Source organism: Pogona vitticeps, chromosome 4 (genome assembly GCF_051106095.1).
Source record: "Pogona vitticeps strain Pit_001003342236 chromosome 4, PviZW2.1, whole genome shotgun sequence".
In the NCBI taxonomy this organism is placed as follows: Eukaryota; Metazoa; Chordata; class Lepidosauria; order Squamata; family Agamidae; genus Pogona; species Pogona vitticeps.
In genome coordinates, this window is record NC_135786.1 from 221,115,641 (window position 1) to 221,138,298 (window position 22,658).

The 22,658-nt window shown below is 37.7% G+C and overlaps 1 protein-coding gene across 6 annotated transcripts in view; it reads right to left on the reverse strand.

Annotated features, from left to right (window-relative positions):
- Positions 1–5,161: 5,161 nt before the first annotated feature.
- Positions 5,162–22,658, reverse strand: part of CSMD3 (CUB and Sushi multiple domains 3) — a 700,243-nt gene continuing 682,746 nt past the window's right edge. For 5 of the 6 annotated variants that reach the window (XM_072999268.2, XM_072999267.2, XM_072999266.2 and 2 more), the window contains 6 exons: positions 21,549–21,614; positions 17,462–17,620; positions 16,167–16,279; positions 13,701–13,788; positions 10,707–10,842; positions 5,162–8,242 (listed from right to left, as the gene is read on the reverse strand). In XM_072999268.2, the coding sequence (XP_072855369.2) occupies positions 8,083–8,242; positions 10,707–10,842; positions 13,701–13,788; positions 16,167–16,279; positions 17,462–17,620; positions 21,549–21,614 (722 nt within the window). In that variant the 3' untranslated portion in view covers positions 5,162–8,082. The remainder of the gene's footprint in view (positions 8,243–10,706; positions 10,843–13,700; positions 13,789–16,166; positions 16,280–17,461; positions 17,621–21,548; positions 21,615–22,658) is intronic. The other variant, XR_013544184.1, reaches the window with a different exon arrangement.

The window sequence follows — 22,658 nt, forward strand, 5'->3', positions numbered from 1 at the left end:
CATAACATACATAACAAGCTGGGCTATCTGCCGAAGATGGAAAAAGGTGGTATGGACCACCGACACCACCTGAGTTTCCATGGTGAGTGCCGGGTCCAGATGGATCCCCAAGCTGTGAACCTCACTCTTCGCGGTAAGAGTCACTCCCCCAAATGAGAGAGAGTTTCCCAGACCACTGACGATGGAGCCACCCACCCTCAGGACCTCTGTCTTGTCTGGGTTCAGCCTCAGTCCATTTTCCTGCATCCATTGCAGCACAGACTCCAAGCAGCGCTGAAGGGACAGAATGGCATCCTCTGCAATTGGAAAAAAAGGAGATGTTGAGCTGGTGTCATCAGCGTACTGATGGCACGACGCCTCACACCCCCTGATGACCCAACCCAGCTGCCTCATGTAGATATTAAACAGCAATTGGGGAGATGATTGAACCCTGCAGAACCCCACAATTAAGGGTCCACGGGGCTGATAACCTCTCCCCAAGCTGTACTCTCTGAGGACGGTCCCTGAGGAAGGATCAGAGCCATGCAAATGCATGACCACCAATTCCCAACTCAGAGAGCCTCCTCAGGAGAATACCATGGTCAACGGTATCGAAGGCTGCAGAGATGTCAAGGAGGACCAACAGGGATGTTTTACTCCTGTCAGCCTCCCTGAGCAGGTCATCATACAGGGCAACCAATGTCGTTTCTGTACCATGGCGCGGCCTGAAACCCAACTGGAATGGATCCAGGGCATCTGTTTCATCCAAATGAGCCCGAAACTTGTCGGCCACCACCCTCTCCACCACTTTGCTTAGTTTAGTTTAGATCATTATCTGTTTTACTGAACACACATGGATCTGCTTTACTAGGTGTAAATTCCAGTTCCTGTAAAGCTGCAGATAAACATATATTTCACTGTCTTGATGATTGTTTTAAACCGTACAATGCTTTTAATAATAACCACACCTTGTTATTATCATTAGATGTACCAGATGGTTTTTCCATAAAAATCTGTTCTCTGGTGCATTAAGGTATGTTGTTCCTATGTCTGCTTGCCTTATATGGCATCTTTGAATTTGACAAGGGTTAATAACAGTCTAATAGATTTACTGGCTACCGTTGGTGAGAATAGTCTGTGTATTTTACCCCAGAATACCCTTGATCATAGTCTGTGTATTTTACCCCAGAATACCCTTTTGCCACAAGATGTGATTTGTAAATTGTTTCTGAATTGTTAGTTTTTATTGTATTGCTAGATGATGGGCTATCAAAAGAGTATCCTGGTTATTTTACCTTTTCCTTATGGCTAAGTTTTGAACCTTTGTGGGGGGGGGGGAATTGTCTCATCTGGAAGAAAGCTGATTTATGCTGTTTCATGCCCTCCCTCCACTGTGAATAAAGAGATAAGAAACTACTGTTGGAATAAACTAAAACCAGAACTTTAGTTATACTTGTAAAGCATCTGCAGTATTGCTACATAAAGTGCACACTGGGGGCAGAGAAGGAGTCTCACCAAAGAATGTGAGGACCATGAATACATTTGGATATTCTTGGGCTACAAGTGCGCCCTGTTGGCTGATACTTCCACTCTGAAAGCACTGTTGGTTCTGACACAAAAAAGAAGCTGACAAAGTGTATATCTGATTCAAGGGAAGAGGGCACTTCCAGTCTTTTCTTATGCCAGGACTAGGGTCAGCATCATATAAGTAAATTATTGGTGCAATATTATAGATAAGAATAGTATTAATTAACATGAGACTACAGTTAGTCATTCTATGGTGTTTTAGAAGAGGTAGCCATTTTAGTCTGTGCAAGAATATCAGCCAAAATCCAAAGAAATAAAACAAAGCAAAACAAAAAGGACAAAAACATGTAGTACCTTAAAGACTATTATATTTCAATGTCATTTTTCATGGAGAAGTCCACTTTGTTATGGATGTGTTGTAGAATCATGGGTGTATGGATGTATTTGTATGGTATCCCAAGTAAGTTATAATGATGTACTTACAATTTTTTAATGTAATATAGCCCTTGAAGAAAGCTGATAGGTCAAAATGCATCAACCATTTTATACTGGAAAAAAAGAATATGGTATTTTCTACATCTTGGGACTATGGTTTTCCCTTTTTTTGACCTATTATTTCAATGGATGTTCCTATTCCTTTCATTATTTTCTCATTGACATCAATGACACTTAAATCATGACTAACTTGTCCCACTGATTTTTGTGCGACTTTTCTAAAGGAGGGCTAGATTTGGATCTAATCTATTGTAATTAAAGGGCCATCACTTTTTGTGTATAAATTGGTTTATTTGTGGGAAATGAAATATATATACAGTATCTGAACTGTGATTTAAAAAAAAAACACCTATGAGAGGCAATTGTTCTAAGTCCAAATGGAACACCAGTACTTTCGACATAAGAGAACCGTCCACAATCTTTGGATGTGTGGCAATGACTGGAATCCAACATCAGCTCAGTGCATGCATGGGTGTCTTACCTGGAATGGGCCAATCATGTGCAAGCATTACTGTGCTCTACACATTCCATTAACACTCCATATTTACACCCTGCAATTCAGGAGTCACATAAAACTGCAATCCAGGGATAGTAAAATTGCTTCAGGACTCTATCCTATAGCATTTACTAATAATGGACCTCAAGAAGGAAATGTTTTTATGTTCAGAACAGTTTATTGGCCTGTCTCTATTAAAATATTCTGAAAGAAAAATTATTGCTTTGTTTTAAAATAATCTTAGGGGTTTTGGTGTCTTTCTATCTTTTCTCTTTTGAATGGTGACCTTTACAATCCTTGTATTTTAGAACTGATTTATTTTTGGCTGTGTGAGAAAAACACTTTCTTTTATGGATAACTATACCTCATCCACAGTCAACTGAAAAGTACTTAAAATCATTCTTTTGCTTCATAATCTTTTAGCACTGAACACTGTACAGTATGACTTCCCAAAGATCTGATCATATGCATTGTAGAAAGGTTGATAGCGCCGCCCCATGCATACATTCCTATGGGAAGCTGTGTTTCAGTTTTTCACATTATGAAACATCCCGGAGAATGCATTAAATTTGTAAACCAAGGTATAACGAATTTTTTTTTATCCTTCATCCTGCTGTGGGTGCCTAGGTAGAGAAAGATTATGGTGGCTATCATCATTATCCACTCAGTGTTGGAAACTCTGCTGCAAATATTTCTTTAAAGAACATGTTCTTGTGGCAATTCATGAAAAATAATTGAACCTTGTTACTGATTACCCAGATCTTAACATGACAACGAATTCTGAGGTTACTGTACAAAGACAATACAGTGGTGCCTCGCATAACAAGCACACCGTTTAATGACGAATTCGCATAGCGATCCATTTTTTGGGATCGCTAATGTGATCGCATACCGATGCTTTCTATGGCCGAAAATCGCTTTGCGACGATCAGTAAGCATTTCGCTTACCGATTTTTGCACAGCGATTTTTTAAAACAGCTGATCGGCGGTTCCAAAATGGCTGCCGGACACCCAAAATGGCCGCGCACTGCGTTTTTGTGCCCTGCCCTCACTTACCAAGGGTGCGAAAATGGTGGCCGGATGGGGAAACATCGCAGAACGGTGAGTTTTAGGCCCCATTGGAACGCATTAAACGAAGTTTAATGGGTTTTTCCCTTCTGTATAGCGATGTTTCCCCATAGCGACGGTTAATCCGGAATGGATTAACCTCGCTATGCGGGGCACCACTGTATTTATGAGTTCACCATCCGTGAATCCCGTGTGAATATGTTGGCTTGAACTGTCTGCCCTTTTATTTCTGGATTAGCCAGAGATGAAATAATTATGATTTTTAAATAACCTTTTAGGTAGACTGTTGTGATCCTGTGCTAAGTTTCTATGAATTACCTGGAAATAATCAACTCACTAGCCTGAGTTCAGTTCCATAGGAGTGGATTTCCCAACGTTCAGAAATGTTTCCTTTCTTTTTCTCCCCACTGTTCTCATATCATCCACATACTGTCAAAGGAGGGGCAAGATCTGTTCTCAATCATCCCAGAGTGCAGGACATGCAACAATGAGCTCATGTTAAAGGAGGGCAGATTTCAGTTCAATATCAGAAAAAATTTCCTAATTGTTAGAGCAGTACAACAGTAGAACCAGTTACCTCGGGAGTTGGAGGCATTCAAGAAAAACTTAGATAATCACCTGAGAAATATGTTTTGACTGTATTCCTGCAATGAGCAGGGCATTGGACTTGATTGCCTTGTAGGTTACTTCCAACTTCACTTTTCTATGATAAATTTGTTTTATTTAGAGGATCCATCGACCACAGAAGCCATTGTAATTGTTTGATGGGTGATGTGATTGGCTGTATGGTGGGAGGGGAAAAGCTGTTCCATCAACAATATTTTGTCTGCTGGTGGATGGACATCACTACATGAAGCTACATGCAAGTATGTGTGATATAAGAAGTATCAGCTTCTACTTACAACTACTGACATTTGTTTTGTCCATCCTATGGAAATGTTATGATTAGCTTAAACTATGGCTTTGACAAAGATGAAATGTAATTAAAATTGAGTGCAGTCAATAGCTCAGACACAAAAACAATCCACAGTTATAGCTGAAAAAGTGTAAGTGGATATTTCCAGTTACCTTGAAGACTCACTGGAGCAAACATGTACAGGAGCATGGTAATGGCAGCACGTGTGTGTTTTAGTGTGCACGTGTGTGCATGCATCAAGATTATGTTCAACTTATTTAAATTTGTATCTTATTATGCTTGCACACTTGTAAGTACTGTAGCCAGAACTCGGCTCACAACCTGGGTTCAATCTCAGGTAGTTGGCTCAAGGCTGACTCAGCCTTCCATCCTTCCAAGGTTGGTAAATTGAGTACCCGGCTCACCAGGGGTGGGACAATGTGTAGCCTGCTTAATTAAATTGTAAACCACCGCTCTGGGGTAGTGGACATATAAACAGCACACTTTGCTTTGTAAATAAAATGTTGGCATACTGGGCTAATTCCTATTTTGAAAAATGATTTAAAGCTTTGCAGATAGTTTTTATTTTCTTAGTTTATGGCAGGAAGACAAAAAGTGTCTAATTGCCTCCTCTCACAAAACAGTGGTAGAGTTCGCAAATGTTCAAGTTCTAAATCATTTCATGTAAAAAATATTCCATATTACAAAAGCAATTACCCATTTTATTTTTTTTACATTGCACTGAAAATTTACATCATACTTTTACAAATCCCTTTTTTTCATAAAAATAGACTTCTTTACAAAAGTGTATGCATTAATATAAGAGGAGTAGCCAGTTGCAGAAGAAATAAGATTTTAAACAATAACTCAAATGTATTAACCTTAACATTAATGAATGAATCATCATTATTGCAATCATTTGGATAAACAAGAATAAATAACAAATTGATGGCAAAAATATAAAACAGCATTCTTTTAGTAGAAGACACAGTTTCTGGATAGAACTGCATGAATTCTCAAAACAAAAGATTGTAAAATGATTGGTAAAAATTTTGTCAAACATCATACATATCCAAGCAGCAATCTTGGGTATAATGAAGGATTGGGGTACGGTGGGGGAGTTTTTGGTAGGCACTCTCTATTATGTTAATAAAAATTTGATTTTTTCCCCACAGAGTTATTCATTTCTGGGAAAAGAAAGTGGCCTTAGATAATTCACACCAGCTCTCAATGATGAATCCGAAATGATTTCATGCTATGAAAGGAAGACAATGAACTATGGCAGAGGATTACTCAGCCTGACATTGATAATTCAGTTATGATACTATAATCAAAACTAAAATTGCATTCCTCTATTTGAGGATGAAATGAGTCTATGATGACTTAAAAGTGATAAAATAAAGCAGGATGTAGGGGCATCGATTAACTTGCTTTCTGTATCCTCATTTACATTGTAATCTTGCTACAGAACAAATTGTAACTTAATAGGATTAATTTTTTTGAACAGAAATAGTAATTTCTATTCCAAAACAAAACCAAAATTGCCACATTGTTATGATGTAACAATTCGTTGAGACTTAAACTAGAGAGGCAAATAAAGTCATCAGAAAATTCTTGATTGATGCACTGTAATGTGACTGAAGTTAAAACGACTCACATTTACAGAGATAACTCAATTTTAACCAAAGTACTTTGGCTTAATAGGATTATGAACTGGATTACCTAATCTTTAGCTATAATACTTGAAATTGGCATAATCATTCGTAATGCCAATCACTGCTTTGGCAGAGCATTCAATGATTATGAGTGGCCCTATGAATTAACAACCCCAGAAAGGGTCTGTCATTAACAACCCTGCTAAAGTCTTGAATGCCATGGCATGGTTTTCTTTAACAAGTCAATCCACCTCATCTGAGGTCTTCCTCTTTTCCACTGGTCTCTCACTTTTCCTACTACACTTGTATGTTCCAGTGAATCTTGTCGTCTTGCAATAAGTTGAAAGAATATATGTCACTTTAGTTATTGTATGCTCTGAAATCAGTTCTTGGCATAACATATTATGAGACAAGTAGAGCAATGGCCAAAATATCTCATCTCTTGATAGGATCTGGAAGTTTTAATGGTTGCCAATAAATACTCAACTTTATTTGTTCAACAGCTCAACTATCATCTAGTTCTTGTGTTATCAATTGGTAAAGTCAGTTACAACTTTTGCTATGCAGGGAGTTTGCAAATCAGAGCGATGATATCAATTCTTTGAGATTACATGAGGTGTGCTCCTGAGAGCATATACTGCAGAATAATCCAACTGTAGAGTACAGAAGAGCTGATTTCATAGACCTTTGTGGTTTGCATTTCACACAGGATTTGCATTTTGCTTCAGTGGGAGAATAGACTCCCACACATTTCACATTGTGCTTGCTACACAGAGGCCTGCTTTGAAATAAATAGGTAAGATCTGGAGAACAGGCATCAGAGCACTAAATGCCTTCATGAATCAAAGTTCCAATTTTAGTGGCTGCAGTTTTTACTGGCCTTTGATCACACCCTGAGTGCAGCACTTAAACCAATGTGGAAGCAAGACGTGTAATGCTGATGCAATTCATCTCAGAGTAGAATATAAAATGGAATGTTTAATATCCTTAATCATCTAAGTGAGATATGCTACTTTAATGTCCACCCCCCCGCATGAAAATTTCCAAATTGAGAAAATAGAATGTGGTCAGAATGGGTGTTAAACAGTTATTTTCACAAACAGTCATCAGGAACAAATTTCAGGGTTACATACAGTCTGGGGAATATAATGTGCAGAGTAAAAATTTGGGAAACTGCAGTTTGGGAAAGGCCATGTGAAGAACAAAAATGGACCCAATGGTAGCAGAACATGTTGTCATGAAGAAAACAATGAATGCAGAAATATAACAAGAGAGAACTAACTTCATGAAATAAAAGAATCTGATATGTGGCTCACAGCTATCCTGCCATGATACAGAAGTTGGCTTGTATTTGTAAACTTAAGTCTATTCACATGCATGGCACCATTGTCTGAATTTAGAACAGTGGATGACACTTAATGGACTTAAAAGAAAAGGTATTATTAGAGAATTGGACCACTGTTGGGGAAGTGATGTACCTTGTGATGGTTAAAGAGACTCAATGATGTTTGTTTTCTCCTGTAAATATAACTCTTAGTTTCTACCATATATCATTTATTTTGTTCTTTTAAACCCAGTCCCTCTAGCATAGTTTATAAAGCACAGAAGTACTGATAATGGATGCTCCTCCAATATATGCAAATATGTTTTTTTATTCTTATATTTTTTTTTTAGAATAATCTCCTTTTTTAAAAAAGCAAATAAACTGAATAAGCACTCATGGAGTGCAGCAGACGTTCTGTAAAACACTCCACAGGAACCATGAAGTCAATATTTTTTTCCAGTCTATGAAAAAAAAGAAACTCACTCTCGGCTCTCTCTCGCTCTCTCTCATCCTCAGGAGAAGGTGACCCAGGACATCCTGAAAAATGTGCTTTAAATTCATTTTTTTAATAAAAAAATCAGTGGACTATGTGTGCACTGTTGTGTTTCAATTATCGGATAATTGAAGACAAGCTGTCACAATGTTATACCATTGTGCAAACTGTGTTCAAGTTGGGATCAAATCGCACAGCCTTCCCTTCAACAGACTTCGCATTGGTGTCATACATGGGATTTTCAAAAGCAGCCTGCCCATTGTTATTTTCATGTACAGAGCATCCTGTGTACTGTGTTTTTGGTGCAGTTCTGGAAAGGAGGGAAAAGAAGAGAAAAAAAATTGTGAGGTTTTTTTTAGTGTTTTCAAATAATGTATAGGCTGCAAGTGCTTTTCAAGGCAAGATGTTCACAGCAAGAAACAGCAAAAATACAAAACAATATACACTCTGTTAGATCAGTGGTTCTTAACCTTGGGTTACTCGTGTGTTTTTGAACTGCAACTCCCAGAAATCCCAGCCAGCACAGCTGGTGGTGAAGGCTTCTGGGAGTTGCAGTCCAAAAACATCTGAGTAACAAAGGTTAAGAACCAGTGTGTTAGATCAGTGGTTCTTAACTTTTGTTACTCAGGTGTTTTTGAACTGCAACTCCCAGAAACCCCAGCCAGCAGAGCTGATGGTGAAGGCTTCTGGGAGTTGCAGTCCAAAAACACCTGAGTAACCCAAGGTTAAGAACCAGTGTGTTAGATCACTCAACGTAAGAAGAAGTCTTAAAGGCAAGGAATGGGGTAGGTACAGATGGATGTCTCTTTAAAAAAACCCAAAAAACCCTCTTGCCTCCTTTAAATGTCTTACATTTGGATAATGAAGCTCTTTAATCCACAAGCACAGGATTGAAGAGACCCACCTGAGAAACCTGACGCTTCTGAAAAATCTTCAAATCAGCCCCATGAAGACTAGCTGGCAGTAGCCTAATCCAGTTCAGGAGGTTCTCAATGTGCCCAGAAATGCCCAAGTCAATTTGAAAGCCCTGGCTTTCATGTTGCATGTACTCCCCCAAACCCTTGGATTCTAATCCAAAAAAGATAAAATTTCTAAACTACACTTTTCACCTAATAAAAAGTGTACATTTCTGTGCGAAAAATTAGAGTAATGAACATTTATCTTCATTCTATTCAACAGCAGTGAGTAGAAGAAAGATGTTCATATAACATAGGACTTAGAATGAACTGAAACAAGATAAAAAAAAGGTTCGCTGAGTCATCCTTACATGTATTGCACAAAGCTATTATTCAGCTAAACACAACAGGAGGAATCTTAAAGAGAGGTTTGCAATTTCAACACAACTTGGTATTGGAACAGCTCTTTATAAAAAAGTTTCTTAATGGCATAGAATCCTGCCCAGCACTTACAACCAGGCAAACTATGTAGGATGCAAGAGAATTTTTTTTTTTTAAAAAAATGAGCTGCAGCACTGTAAATGTCAAAAAGAAAATATAGGCACCATAGCAATTACACAATAGAGAGAGTAATTTAAAATAGCAAGGTAACCAGAAGGATAAGATATAATGTAGGACAATAACCTTGCGTATCAAGTATGGCTGATACTTCCAAAGTATCTTTAGTATATGTATGCACTATGTGTTAGATAGTTCACACACAAAGGTAGGTCTCAGTTTATTTTAGTTTCTAATAGAATAATATGATTTAGAGGCATTAAAAAGAATTAAGTGCAATGATAATTCTGAGGGTGGACCAAAGCTGTTTAGTATAAATATTAGTAAAGTTTTGCTTCCCACTGGATCCTTCTCTGCCACTGCAGAAGAAAGAAGGTGGAAAAGATATGGCCAAATATATTCTTCTGCATATGTGCACATCGTTGATCTTGTACTAAGGTTTTTTTTTCATTTATTTATTCTAATCTAGCTCTGTTTGAACCCTATCCCTTTCCTTTCTGAAAGGTAGGTTTCATTCCTTTACTGTACATCACTTCTGCAATCAAAACCTTAACAGCAGCCCTCATAAAACCTTAGAAGGTTTATTGTCCTTCGGGATTCTTCTGAGTTGACCATAGATGCTTTTGTGAATCTTGAGCCAAGCATCTTTTCATAATCATCTAAGATTTGGTTCCCATTAGCACTACCAACATTTTGACAAGGATTACCCTCTGCAACGTTCATGTTTGAGTTAGCAAATCTGTTAGATTTCTATCTAGACTGGGTGACCCTTCAGGACTGTGCACATTTAAACAATATATTAGAGAATTTTTTATAGAAATCAGCCTTATATAGTGGTGCCTCACAAGACGAATGCCTTGTGGGATGAAAAACTCGCAAGACGAATGGTTTTGGTGATGGGATTGGGGACTCGCAAGATGAATGTTCCTATGGCCGTGCTTCGCAAGACGAATGTGTTCCGTTTTTGTTCCCGCCTCATGTTTGCTGATTTTTAAATGTTTCTCTATGATATTTAAAAAGTTACAGTTTTTTAATTGAAATTTTTGAAATCATCTGCACAATATGTATGGCTTTAAAGAGCACTTAATAAACCCTTTGTAAACCAAATTTGACTTTGTTCTGACTTATTTTGCCAATAGGAACGCTTTAATTAGATTTCAATGCATTACTATGGGAAAACGCGTTTCACAAGACATTTTTCGCAAGACAACATTAACCGTGGAACAGATTAAATTAGTCTTGCAAGGCACCACTGTACATTCAACTCCCGTTTCAGACACCTTATCTCAATATATTTGGTACATTTATTATCTTACCTACCTTTGTTTATAAAGGTAAAAACCAAATCCTGCTAATATGAGAGCAAAGAAAGGCACGAGAATAGCAATGGCCACAGAACTGCTGTTTGTTCCATGTGGTTGGTTGGATGAATTTGAACCTTCAGACATATTGAGTCCTGGGATGGGTGAGGAAAAATAGTCTGTTATCTCCAGTAATGTTTTTCATTCCAAATATTTATAATACTATAATATGCAAAAAAGTGCAATAAAACTGAAAACAAAAATGTCAATACATTTGGGTCATGCAGATTGAAGATAACGCATGGGGATAATGTATGTGTCCTCCCTCTGACCATTTCTGTGGCTCCTAGAAAGCCCCTCAGTGCCTCCATTTCTATGGGAGAAAAATGGGAGAAGCACACTTCCAGAAGCTTCAAGGGTGTGCGATCCTCCTTCTGAGCAAAATACAGCCTTCGCTGCAGCTTCTCTAGTGGAACCTCTGGTTGTTATTATTATTTTTATCCCTTAATGAAAGTTACTACTTTGGTGTCTCATTTTCCAAATTTCCATAATTCTTTTTTGAAAACCATGAGCTGTTGGATTTGCCTTGTAATAACATTTCATAGTTTGGTTGTTGTAGGTTTTTTGGGCTGTCTGGCCATGTTCTTGAGGTTTTTCTTCCTAATGTTTCACCAGTCTCTGTGGCAGGCATCTTCAGAGGATAGGAGTCAGAACTCTGTCTGTGCTATGGTGGGATAGTTGAGTATTTATAGCTGTGGGATCAGCTTTTTGTCCTTTTCAGGAGATTGTGTGATTATGGTATCAGTGTGTTTTTGTTGTGGGTGTATTGTTGTGATAAGGGAGAGAGATGATCTGTCATTGTGATTGATGGGTGTTGATAGCTGGTCTTTTGTGTGCATTGATCACCGGTCTTTGTGGCTGGGTAAAGTCCGTTGACTTTTTGCAGGCTGTGTTTTTCAGTGCTGGGAGCCAGGCTTTGTTGAAAGCCTTCAAGAATACATTTCATAGTTTCTCGGTTTTCAGCAGGAGTCCAAGTTTTGTATTTATGTTGTTTCAGTAGCTTTGCAGCAGCCTGTCCTGGTTCCTCAGTTGAGACCTGTTTAGCTTGGGATACTCCCGCTTAGCTCTCAACCTCACTGAAACACACAAGCACACCACCTCAACAAGGCCTGTGCCCATGTAGGAGATGATGATGAAGATGAACATTACTGTTTTTGCACTGCACATTTTATTGGACCAAAGACTACTTTTACTTCCTGACTGCTTCATATATTAAATAATATATAGTATTATATGAAGTCACTTGTTGTTGTTGTTGTTGTTGTTGTTGTTGTTACATGAAGCAACCAGGAATTGAAGCATTACTTGGAGACAATCAGGGGGAAGAAATGTTGGGGCAGAAGTGTGTGAACTATGTTTATGAAGTCAGAAGATGGATTCTTCTGTTGTGGGTTTGCTTATCAATATGATCCGTGATGACTAAAGCCAGTTTTACGCAAATGCAGTCTAAAAAAATTAGATATAATTAATTAAGATCAATTGATTGATTGATGGGTTGACTGAGTGAACAATCTGGAGTAAGAAGTGTGATATGATGCAGTTTGTGTGTATGTGTGTGAAACAAATGCAGGTTGAGCAGAAATATCCTAAGAACAAAGAAATGCCCAACCTTGCTTTTTAATATTTGCAAAGCTAGATAAACTGTGCAATTACATACTTGAGATGCTACTTCCTTCTTTTTATGTTTACAATAAAAATGAGGAGCTGATAGTCCCTAGAAACTAGAGGAACATATTTTTGCCTCTAGATAAAATGATCATAGTTGAAAGGAACCTAGATACTTAAAGAGGGATTACAGCCAAGGCAACTAATTCCTCAAGTAAATCTGTACAGATTGGTCTAAACAGAATTCCTCTGCCTGAGAAATGGAACATTTAACAATATACTGTACCAGCTTTTGTTTATGGGGGTAAAAAAAAACTGCAGTTATCCAGAAATGGATTCTGGTAATTTATTGCTTAATATTTTCTTTCAGCTATGTAACATTTTCTTTTTTTATATATATATGCTTATGGATACAGGCAGTAATATTTTGTTATCACCAAGGAATTGGGATAGAGGAGGAGAAGTAGATGAACAGAGATGGGTGTAGGGTAAAAAAGCAATTTACATGAATTCCAAAGCATCCCCCCCCCGAGTCCCCCTTAAAAATGAAAGAAAAAGCACTATTGCCTGAATCACCACACAATTCAGCTGAAGTACCTTAACATATGCTGATGTACACTAACTAGAGTAACTTGACTGAAATGGCTTAGAGCAGCTGTGTATAGGGGAAACTGGTTAAATTGAATACTTACTTTTTTTTCCTCCCCCCCCCCCCGTGTATATTGGGAGGTGGGGGAGGGATAGGAAGCCAGATTTTAATTGAATATCAGGAAAAAACTTCCTAACTGTTAGAGCAGGAAGACAGTGGAATCAATTACTCTGAAAGGTAGTGGGTGCTCCAATACTGGAGGTATTCAAGAGAAACTTAGAAAACCACCTAACAGATATCCTTTGATTTGTATTCCTGCGTCAAGCAGGGGGTTGGACTTGATGGCCTTATGGGACCCTTCCAACTTCAGAATTCTATGATTCTATGACAAGCTTTTCGTGTCACTCTTGGCTTAATGCAAAATAATAATAATAATAATAATCTTGCAATGTCAAAATGCATTGTTGTAGTTTGTCATGCTGAGGCACAAGAAAGAACAACTTAGCAAGCATTTTTTTTCTATCTTACTATTTCTTTATCCAGTGCCTGAATAGGGCTCCTAACTGAGATGTACACATGTGACTGTCTTGGCAAAATCAGGGAAGATTGTGTTTCAGAGGGTTTATGGTCATGTGGTTATATGCATCCAAAGCCAACCAGCACATGAAGCTTGAAGATGGTAGCAATTTCCTCTCTACACACTGAATTCAAATGCCAAGAACAGATTTAAATAATACAGGATTAATGACTACTGATTACCTAATCTTTGAAGTCCAAATTGTCCATAATCTTTACCCTGGATAAATCCTTGAAAAACATAGGTAGCACCATCAGGTTCAGCAGAAACCTGTATGAATTTAAAAAGAAACAAATCAATGCTGGAGGCACATCTACTGGTTAACAATTCAGAAACTGCCTTTTAGTTGGAATGAGGCCCTTACAATTCAGCCACTTGAAACTATTTGGAAATAAATTTTCTGCAGTAGTTGCACTAAGAATATGTGCAGCCATTTACTATCATTCAGTATGAATTGCATTATGTATGCTGTTATTTTTTTTAAATGAACAACTGAGATTACTACCATGAAGAATGCAGGGTGAAAAATGTTCTTTCAATGCAGTTACAATGGAAGATTAAAAAACTGGTTATCATGCAAAATCAGAACCAGAAGTAGTCTCTATAGAAAAGAAAGAGCAGGATCAGACTGTGAAACAAAACATCAATGTTTTAATGTTCTTTTTCAGGTTTAATCAAGTTTATATACATATACATATACATATACATATACATATACATATACATATACATACATACATACATACATACATACATACATACATACATACATATAAAGGTAAAGGTAAAGGTTCCCCTTGACAATTTTTGTCCAGTCGTGTTCGACTCTAGGGGGCGGTGCTCATCCCCGTTTCCAAGCCATAGAGCCAGTGTTTTGTCTGAAAACAATCTTCCGTCGTCACATGGCCAGTGCGACTTAGACACGGAACGCTGTTACCTTCCCACCAAGGTGGTCCCTATTTATATACAGTGGGGTCTCGACTTACGAACAACCCTACTTGCGAACAATTCAACTTACGAACCCACCCTATAGGGGAAATAAGAACTCAACATACGAACTTCCCTCGAGTTACGGACAGGAAAAAAGTGCCCCCCCTCCCTCCCCTTAGAGGCTTCTGGAGGGGGAAAAAGGGTCAGAAGTTTAAAAATAAATAAAAGAAAGTCACTTACCAGGCCTTGGTAGCCCCCAAACAGCAGGAAAAAGAGCAGGAAACAGCTAAAAGCCCACACCAGAAGGGAGCCTGGCAGCCATTTTGTGCTCCCCCCCTCCTGCCCCTCCTCTCCCCGCCTATCAGCTGATCGGCTGGCTCTGAAGAGGCTTGGGGAGGCTTGCTCAGCACCTAAAGAGCCTGCCTGTGTGTCTTTGTGCTGAAAAAATTAGCACAACATGCTTTAAAAGATGATTTAAAATTGGCTTCGTTGAAAAAAAAGATTTCTAAAGTGCTTTGCAAACTGTTCCCTGCCCTCCTCCTCGTTTCCTGAACCTAAGGGGAAAAAAAGAAAAAAATATCCCCCTCTAGTGGCAGAAGGCGGAATAGCAGCTTCCCATTAGTTTCTATGGATGGAAAAGAGCAGATACAGGTTAAATGGTTTTCAATGCATTCCTATGGGAAATGCAGATTCGACCTACGAACTTTTCGACCTAAGAACCACCTTCCAATACGGATTAAGTTCGTAAGTCGAGACCCCACTGTACTTGCATTTACATGCTTTCGAACCGCTAGGTTGGCGGGAGCTGGGAGAAGCAATGGGCGCTCACTCCGTCACATGGATTCGATCTTACGACTGCTTGGTCTTCTGACCCTGCAGCACAGGCTTCTGCGTTTTAGCCCCCAGTGCCACCACATCCCTCCAACACACACACATATATATACAGTGGACCCTTTTTTACAAAGTTATTATATGGTTAACTTTTAAAAAAATACATGTATGTATGTATGTATGTATGTATGTATGTATGTATGTATGTATGTATGTATGTATGTATGTATGTATGTATATGTATAAATAATTGGACTTGATTAAACCTTCATTCAAAATGTGATATTGGAAGAAGGAGAGCTTTGAAGATACCAGAAAGGTATTAACGGATTAACGTCGCTATGCGGGACACCACTGTATTTTAAATTACAGCATTCTAAAGCAGGTACTCTTATCCATATAGGGTCATTATATGGTATGCAAAAGAAAATAATTATATCTTACTATGAATATATTAAAAGGCATTGAAGCATCACATGTTTTTTTACAATAGTGGTACTTTTGGAAAGTAACTACACTGTAGCTGCCCCTAATGCATGTTGACACACACAGAGACATCCATGCTAGAATCATTTAAGACTAATTCTACCTCTGAAACCAATCAACTGCAGATCCAAAGACCTTTCAAGATGTCACTGTATCATAGGAACATTTGTTTCTCTTCAGTCAACAACTGTCTGTATGATTTTCTTTTTTCAATGCTGCTAATTTAATTTCAATTTTAATATAGTGTGTGTGTGTGTGTGTGTGTGTGTGTGTGTGTGTGTGTGTGTGTGTGTGTGTGTGTGTGTGTGTGTGTGTGTGTGTGTGTGTGTGTGTGTGTGTATTACACACAAGTCACCATTTCCTATTAGGACATTACAAGATTTTGCCAGAACCATACTCACGAAGCCATCCATTGCCCATTTTTCTTCCTTCAGTTTGTTCACAGAAGTATGGGACGGTGATTTAATCAGATATATATGGAGCATTAAACGGGCCTCTTGGCTTTTATACAACCCTGTGAAATGTAAAGATAGTTGATCTATGTAAGTAATGCAAGGTTGTTTTTTTTTAAATAAACTCTCTTCAGCATAGGTCGCTAAAATTTTCAATGTCATATATACTGTGTTCTGCAATTAATTTTAGTCTGTTTCCATCCCTCTTTTCTCTATGAAGATGAAATGCAAATAAATTGGTTAGAAAACATATCTGGGACAGTCCACAGATTTTTTGTGAATACCCAATAGCATTTTTGGTTTTTAAAAAAGGGTTTTTTTTAAAAAAAAACTATAAATTAATGGAAGAAGGTGAGCAGGAATGTGGACATTTATAAGGTTCCCCCCCCCCCCCCCGTTCCATGTCCAGTCTAAATCCAGCTCTATTGCTGCCATTCATTTAAGTGGGCTGAGATTCACCTTTCATTTCCTCCAAATGTGTGGAGATATGTCTGTCTTAAATTCTATGCAATAGTAATAAAATACCCATTTAATAGAAGGAATTGAAGCAATGCTTCATATGCTCATGAAACGTGCACATCTTTGACACAAGTTTTTTTTCCTAGCTCTCTGTAAGGATAAAGATTCTAAACTGCAAACTATGTCTACATCATGGAGTCCAAAGTGACGAATAGGCCCATCAAGTCTAGGATTTTAATCAGATTCTACAGTGGTTCCCAACTTTGGGAAACCCAGGTATTCTTGGACTGCAGTTCCCAGAAGCCTTCACCACCAGCTATGCTGGCCAGGGTTTCTGGGAATTGCAGTACAAGGACATTTGGGTTACCCAAGGTTGGGAACCAATGTTCTATATCCATAATCTGTGAGATATAGTAACTAATATTTTTTGTGCCTTTCATTTGTGTACTTATCTAAATATAATGAATATTTGTATTGATTTATAATTAACAGTGGGGAAATTTATTTCTAATTAACCTTGTCAATGCGCAGGGAGAAATTTGGACTCATGTGTTTAGCAGTCCCTTCGGTAAGAATGGAATTTATACTTGTGATGCTATGGATAGAACTGTGCACATGGTTTCATTCCCTCATGCTCCATCCCCCTTTCTTTTCTTATAGCATTTCTTGCAAAATCAGGAAATATACAATATGAAAGTTTTTGGAATTCCTGAAGAATTTGTATACATTTTCATTATGGATATTAAATTAAGAACTTTGCAACAGTTTTTTTTTCTTAGTCATACCTGAAAGTAACAGTTCCATATTGCTATTTATAAGTGTCGCATTCACTCTTCCCGATGTTGCATTGAAATTAGTAATTGTCAAAGTCATTGGTTGTTTCTTCCCTTTGTAATTGTAGGAACCTTTCCATATGTAGTTCATGGCAAACACATCATCAGGAACTAAATAAATAAATACATACATACATACATAAATACATACATACATACATGTATTTTTTTAAAAGTTAACCATATAATAACTTTGTAAAAAAGAAAAGCTTTCTATAAACCAAAAATACAGAGGTCAAAAGTGATTTTATCAGGATGCCATAATATTACAGTAGGACCTCTGTATCCATGAGATCAATATCCCCGTTGTCACTTATACACTGCCTGAAAATATTAAATTAGAAAAAGAAATATGTCTTTCCATGGTATATTACCAGAACAGGCCACTAGAGGGAATCAGAGACCTTGTGATATACTGCACAAATGTCGGTAACAGTTTGTATACTTTTCTTACATTTTTCTAAAATTTTGATAACATTTATCAAAGCCAGTTCTGAAAAAAACAGGAAATACCACTCTTCAACTACTCTTCTAGGTTTTAATACAGTGGTGCCTCATATTACGATGTTCATTCGTTCCAGCGAAATTGCTGTAGAACAAAAACATCATAATGTGAAAATAAGCCCACTGAAACGCATTGAAACACCTTCAATGCATTCCAATGGGCTGGAAACTCACCGTCCAGCGAAGATCCTCCATAGGGCGGCCATTTTCGGTGGCTGTCTTGCAAAGAATCCATCCCAGAAAACAGCGGGGAGCCATTTTATTTACCAGGCGGCCATTTTGAAACTGCCAATCAGCTGTAGAAAAATTGTCATTTTGTGAAGAATGGGTTCCCGAAGCAGGGAACCGATCATCACAAAGTGAAACAAACCCATTTAGATCATCGTTTTGCGATCGCAAAAGCGATCACAAAGACGTCATCATAATGCAGTTTTGTCATAATGCGGGACAATCGTAATGCGAGGCACCACTGTATTTATGAATTGCATATATATAATCTACAGGTTTGCACCTTCAGTATTTCCAGGCCATGTTCTTCCACAGGTAAGGAGAAGGTATGACTTCCATGTTACAACATCTCTGTTGTCGGCATCTTCAGAGGACAGAACTCTGTCTGGTGCAGTTTTGTGGGATAGTTGAGTATTTATAGCTGTGGGATCAGGTTTTGTCCTTTTCAGGAGATTGGGTGATTATGGTGATCAGTGTGTTTTTTGTTGTGGGTGCATTGTTAGGGTAACGGGGTGAGGGGGTGAGGTGATCTGAAGCTTTTGAAAAAACACAACCTACAAATAATATTCAGACCCACCACAAAAATACAACAAATGTTATGTCAACAACTGTCCCACAAAACTGCACCAGAACACAGAGTTCTGACTCCTGTCATCAAAAGGTGCCGGCCACAGAGACGTTAGGAAGAAAAACCTTAAGGACATGGCCAAACAGCCCAAAAAACCTACAACCACCATCAGATCCCATCCGTGAAAGCCTTTGAGAATAGAATGACAGATGTTTACCTAAAGACACAATGCAAAATTAACTGGCCTCCTGATTATGACAAAATAAACAGTCACGCAAGACTTCACTGCCTTACCTATTCATTTTAACTCTGAGGGAAAATATACTCATCCTAACTGAATTGTACTCAGGCTCATCTAGTACCAACTGGACTTCTATATCAATCAGCTATTACAATGAGCATTACTACCGTGTTTTCCCAAAAATAAGACAGGGTCTTATATTACCATAATTTTTCTCTAAAAAACGCATAAGGGCTTATTTTCAGGGGATGTTTTATTTTACAGTCATGTCATCTTCTGGTTGCTGCATAATGCTGCACAATGTTGGATGATGGGGTTTCACTTAACTAGGGCTTATTTTTGGGTTAGGGCTTATATTACGAGCCTCCTGAAAAATCATACTAGGGCTTATTTTCAGGTGAGGTCTTATTTTCGGGGAAACAGGGTACATAGGTGCAAATTCACAATCTGATACACATCTGATTTGTATAGAGTTTACACATGAAAATCCGCTTCATCATACAGATCCCACTTCCTTGATCATTGAAACAACTCTAAGAATCAATGAAGCAAGTATAAGATTGTAATTAGCTCTATTAACGTACAAGCAAATGCTTTCTTCAGCTACTGTCCCTTTGCACTGGAGTTTTATAGTGTTACAAAGATTCAAAAATGACTTTACAGTCTATATATGACATCTGTCTAATTTCTGTTTGTATCAGGAAGCAATACATTAATCCCTAGGAATATGTAACATTGTATGTACATATAATCCCTGAAACGAAAATAAAGTTTCATTTTTAGCACTGAAGATGTTTGCAAACATGGATATCACAAGAAATTTTCAAGAATTTCTTAGCTGTTTTCAAGAAGTGGACTTTTATTCAAATTTAGGCTGAAATAAGAAACACTTAAATTGGTTGAAACAGGAAACAAATGATGATAAACAATTGTATAGCTTCAAAAATCAGTTTTCCCTTTCTTCTAGTTGCAAAACGAGGCTAAAACTACACAGTCAAATAATAAAGGATTTTCTGTGGATGTAAAATGGAAGAACTTACTTTTTTTATTGATCACGTGGAACAAAGATAATTTGAATAACATGCAGAGTTTTGTTTCACCTCCCCTTGGGGGTGAGTAGGTTTTGACTTTATCCAAGCCAGATCAATTTGAATGGATGTTGCACCATGTCATCCATTGTTTTGTTCTCCCAAAGAATGGGGGAGTATGGTTGTTGTTGTGATTCTGTTGATGTACTAAGCTGGGCGTGATGTTATAGACAGTGAGAATATCCACTCATTTTTCTCCCTTGTTGCCCCAAAGTATTACTTATTTTTCAAAAAAACAATCTGCTGAAGTCAGCACTAGATCATTGTATAACTACATTTGATATATTAGTTTAGTGCTTAATAATAATAATAATAATAATAATAATAATAATAATAATAATAATAATAATAATAATAATAATAATAATAATAATAATAATAATAATAATAATAATAATAATAATAATAATTTATTGTCATTGTAAGTACAACTCAATTGAAATAAAAGGGAGTCATGCAGTCATGGAAAAATACAAATGCAAGAAGAGTAGGCGATACCTTTACAAACCATTTTTAAAAAATCATATAAACTGTGAGTTTTTTTGCATTGGGATAATCCACTTCTTCAGGCATGTAATAGTGTGCAGAACTTAAAAGTCCTAAAGTCCATAGCAAGGATGGATTTTGCTAGGAAAGTTACTCTTAGATGTAAAGTCCAAAAGGTATTCGCAAGATGGTTGTTGCCGGGCCTGTCTTTCTTAGATGTAAATCAGGGAAGATGCAGGCTATGTTTGAGCAGTTGTTTTAAAATTGAGACAGCTGTGGACTGGATATCACACCAACTCTGATGAGCTACAGAAGATGATTCTGTTTCTGTGTTATGCATGTACATGTTTGTATGTTATGAGGAACTTTGAGAAACCATCTCTTTTCCCTAGCACAGTGCAACATTTTAAGCAGTCCACCAGCTTTACAATGGATCATAAAAGCAGAGAGGGGAATCTGCAGTGGGTGAGATCAAAGGAAGGAAGGCTAAGCAAGAGAAATGATGCTCAACTTTGGCAGGAAATTGCTGCTCATTAACCAAGTGCTGTTTGCGTTCTTAGCTATGTAGCCAACTGCATAACTGGACACATGCTCAGGAATGTAGCCCCCTCTTTATTAATGAGCAGCAATTTGCCACTAAAGCATACACCATTTCCCTTGCACCAACATCAATCAAGGCCATAGCATTCCAGCCAAAATATCTTAGATTCTTATGCTCACTTTGCAGTGTATTAATGGTACCTGGGTAACAGACTCTCGGGCACAACCTATAGACATCCATTTGAAACAAAGCCTCATTAAATGCAATTGGTCTTACTTTCGAGTACACATACAAGATGGCACTGCACCTTTTAAAATGGATCATCCACTACATTTTGAATAGTTTCCATTGGATAAAATGGTTTTCAAAATAGCAGTACTCACCATTCAATTTAGGACTTGGTGTTCCCAAAGCTGGCCGAGGATCTTTCACCAGTATTTTGGAACCAGCTATTAAAATACATGAGAAAATCGGATGCATTATATAAAATAAAGCTATGCCATTGTCATCATCATTCATTAATTGTGACATTTACAGCTGATTCTCATACATGAAAAGCAGATTCAAGGTTAGGCGACAAAGAACAATGTAATTAAAATCAACAATATATTTGCCAGTAGAATGTAATGCTGTAGTACCCCCAGCAAGCTGTAAGCCATTCAGATGTAATGTATTTTGCTACTAAATGGAAAGACCTAACCACGTATACATCCTGCTATCTGCTTCCCAGTTTTTCGTTTTTGTTTTTGACTTGTTTTTGCTTATTGGGAAGCTTCTTCTCTAGGACTGATATCAGCTCTGAGGGGGAAAAACATTGTTAGGAAACTTGCACTCACCAACCTCCTTTTGCTATAGCTATTTAACTTTTCCAGATATGCACATCCATCACCTACTTGGAATCAAACAGTTATCCCACTGTCCTGGCATATTACCAATTTAAAATTAATCAGACCAAAAGGATTAATTTAAAGTTTTCACAAAAAGTTTACCAGTACTTCAACAAAGTAATAAGAAAGTGTAAGATTAAGGCATGGCAGATAATTCCTTACAGCAAAGAGATAATAAAACGTTGCATCTTACAGAAACTGATAAAATTTGAGTAAATAAAGATGACTATGATAACCCCTAAATAAAGACACAAATGTAATCGCCATGTAATGAAGAAAATATCTAAGAACACAAAATGAAATCTGTTAACAGATAAGAATTAAGTAGTGTTCAGCAACCTAAATGAGGTGCCTAATTGCAAATACAAGTTTCAGACATTTTCTGCCATGCAGTATGCCTATTTCTGAACTAAAACACACCCCTTTAAGGCAACTGCAGTGTACGTAGGAGGCATTTACTGCTTCAGAGACTCTGAGGCAGGCAAGAGTGACGCTCCAGTTACAACATTTCGGGAGCCAACTCTCATGAGATGCATTCATTTCATTAGGTTTTTCCCTCTTCCCTCTGAGATGGATCCTCACGAAGGGCTTAAGCACAGGGTTTCA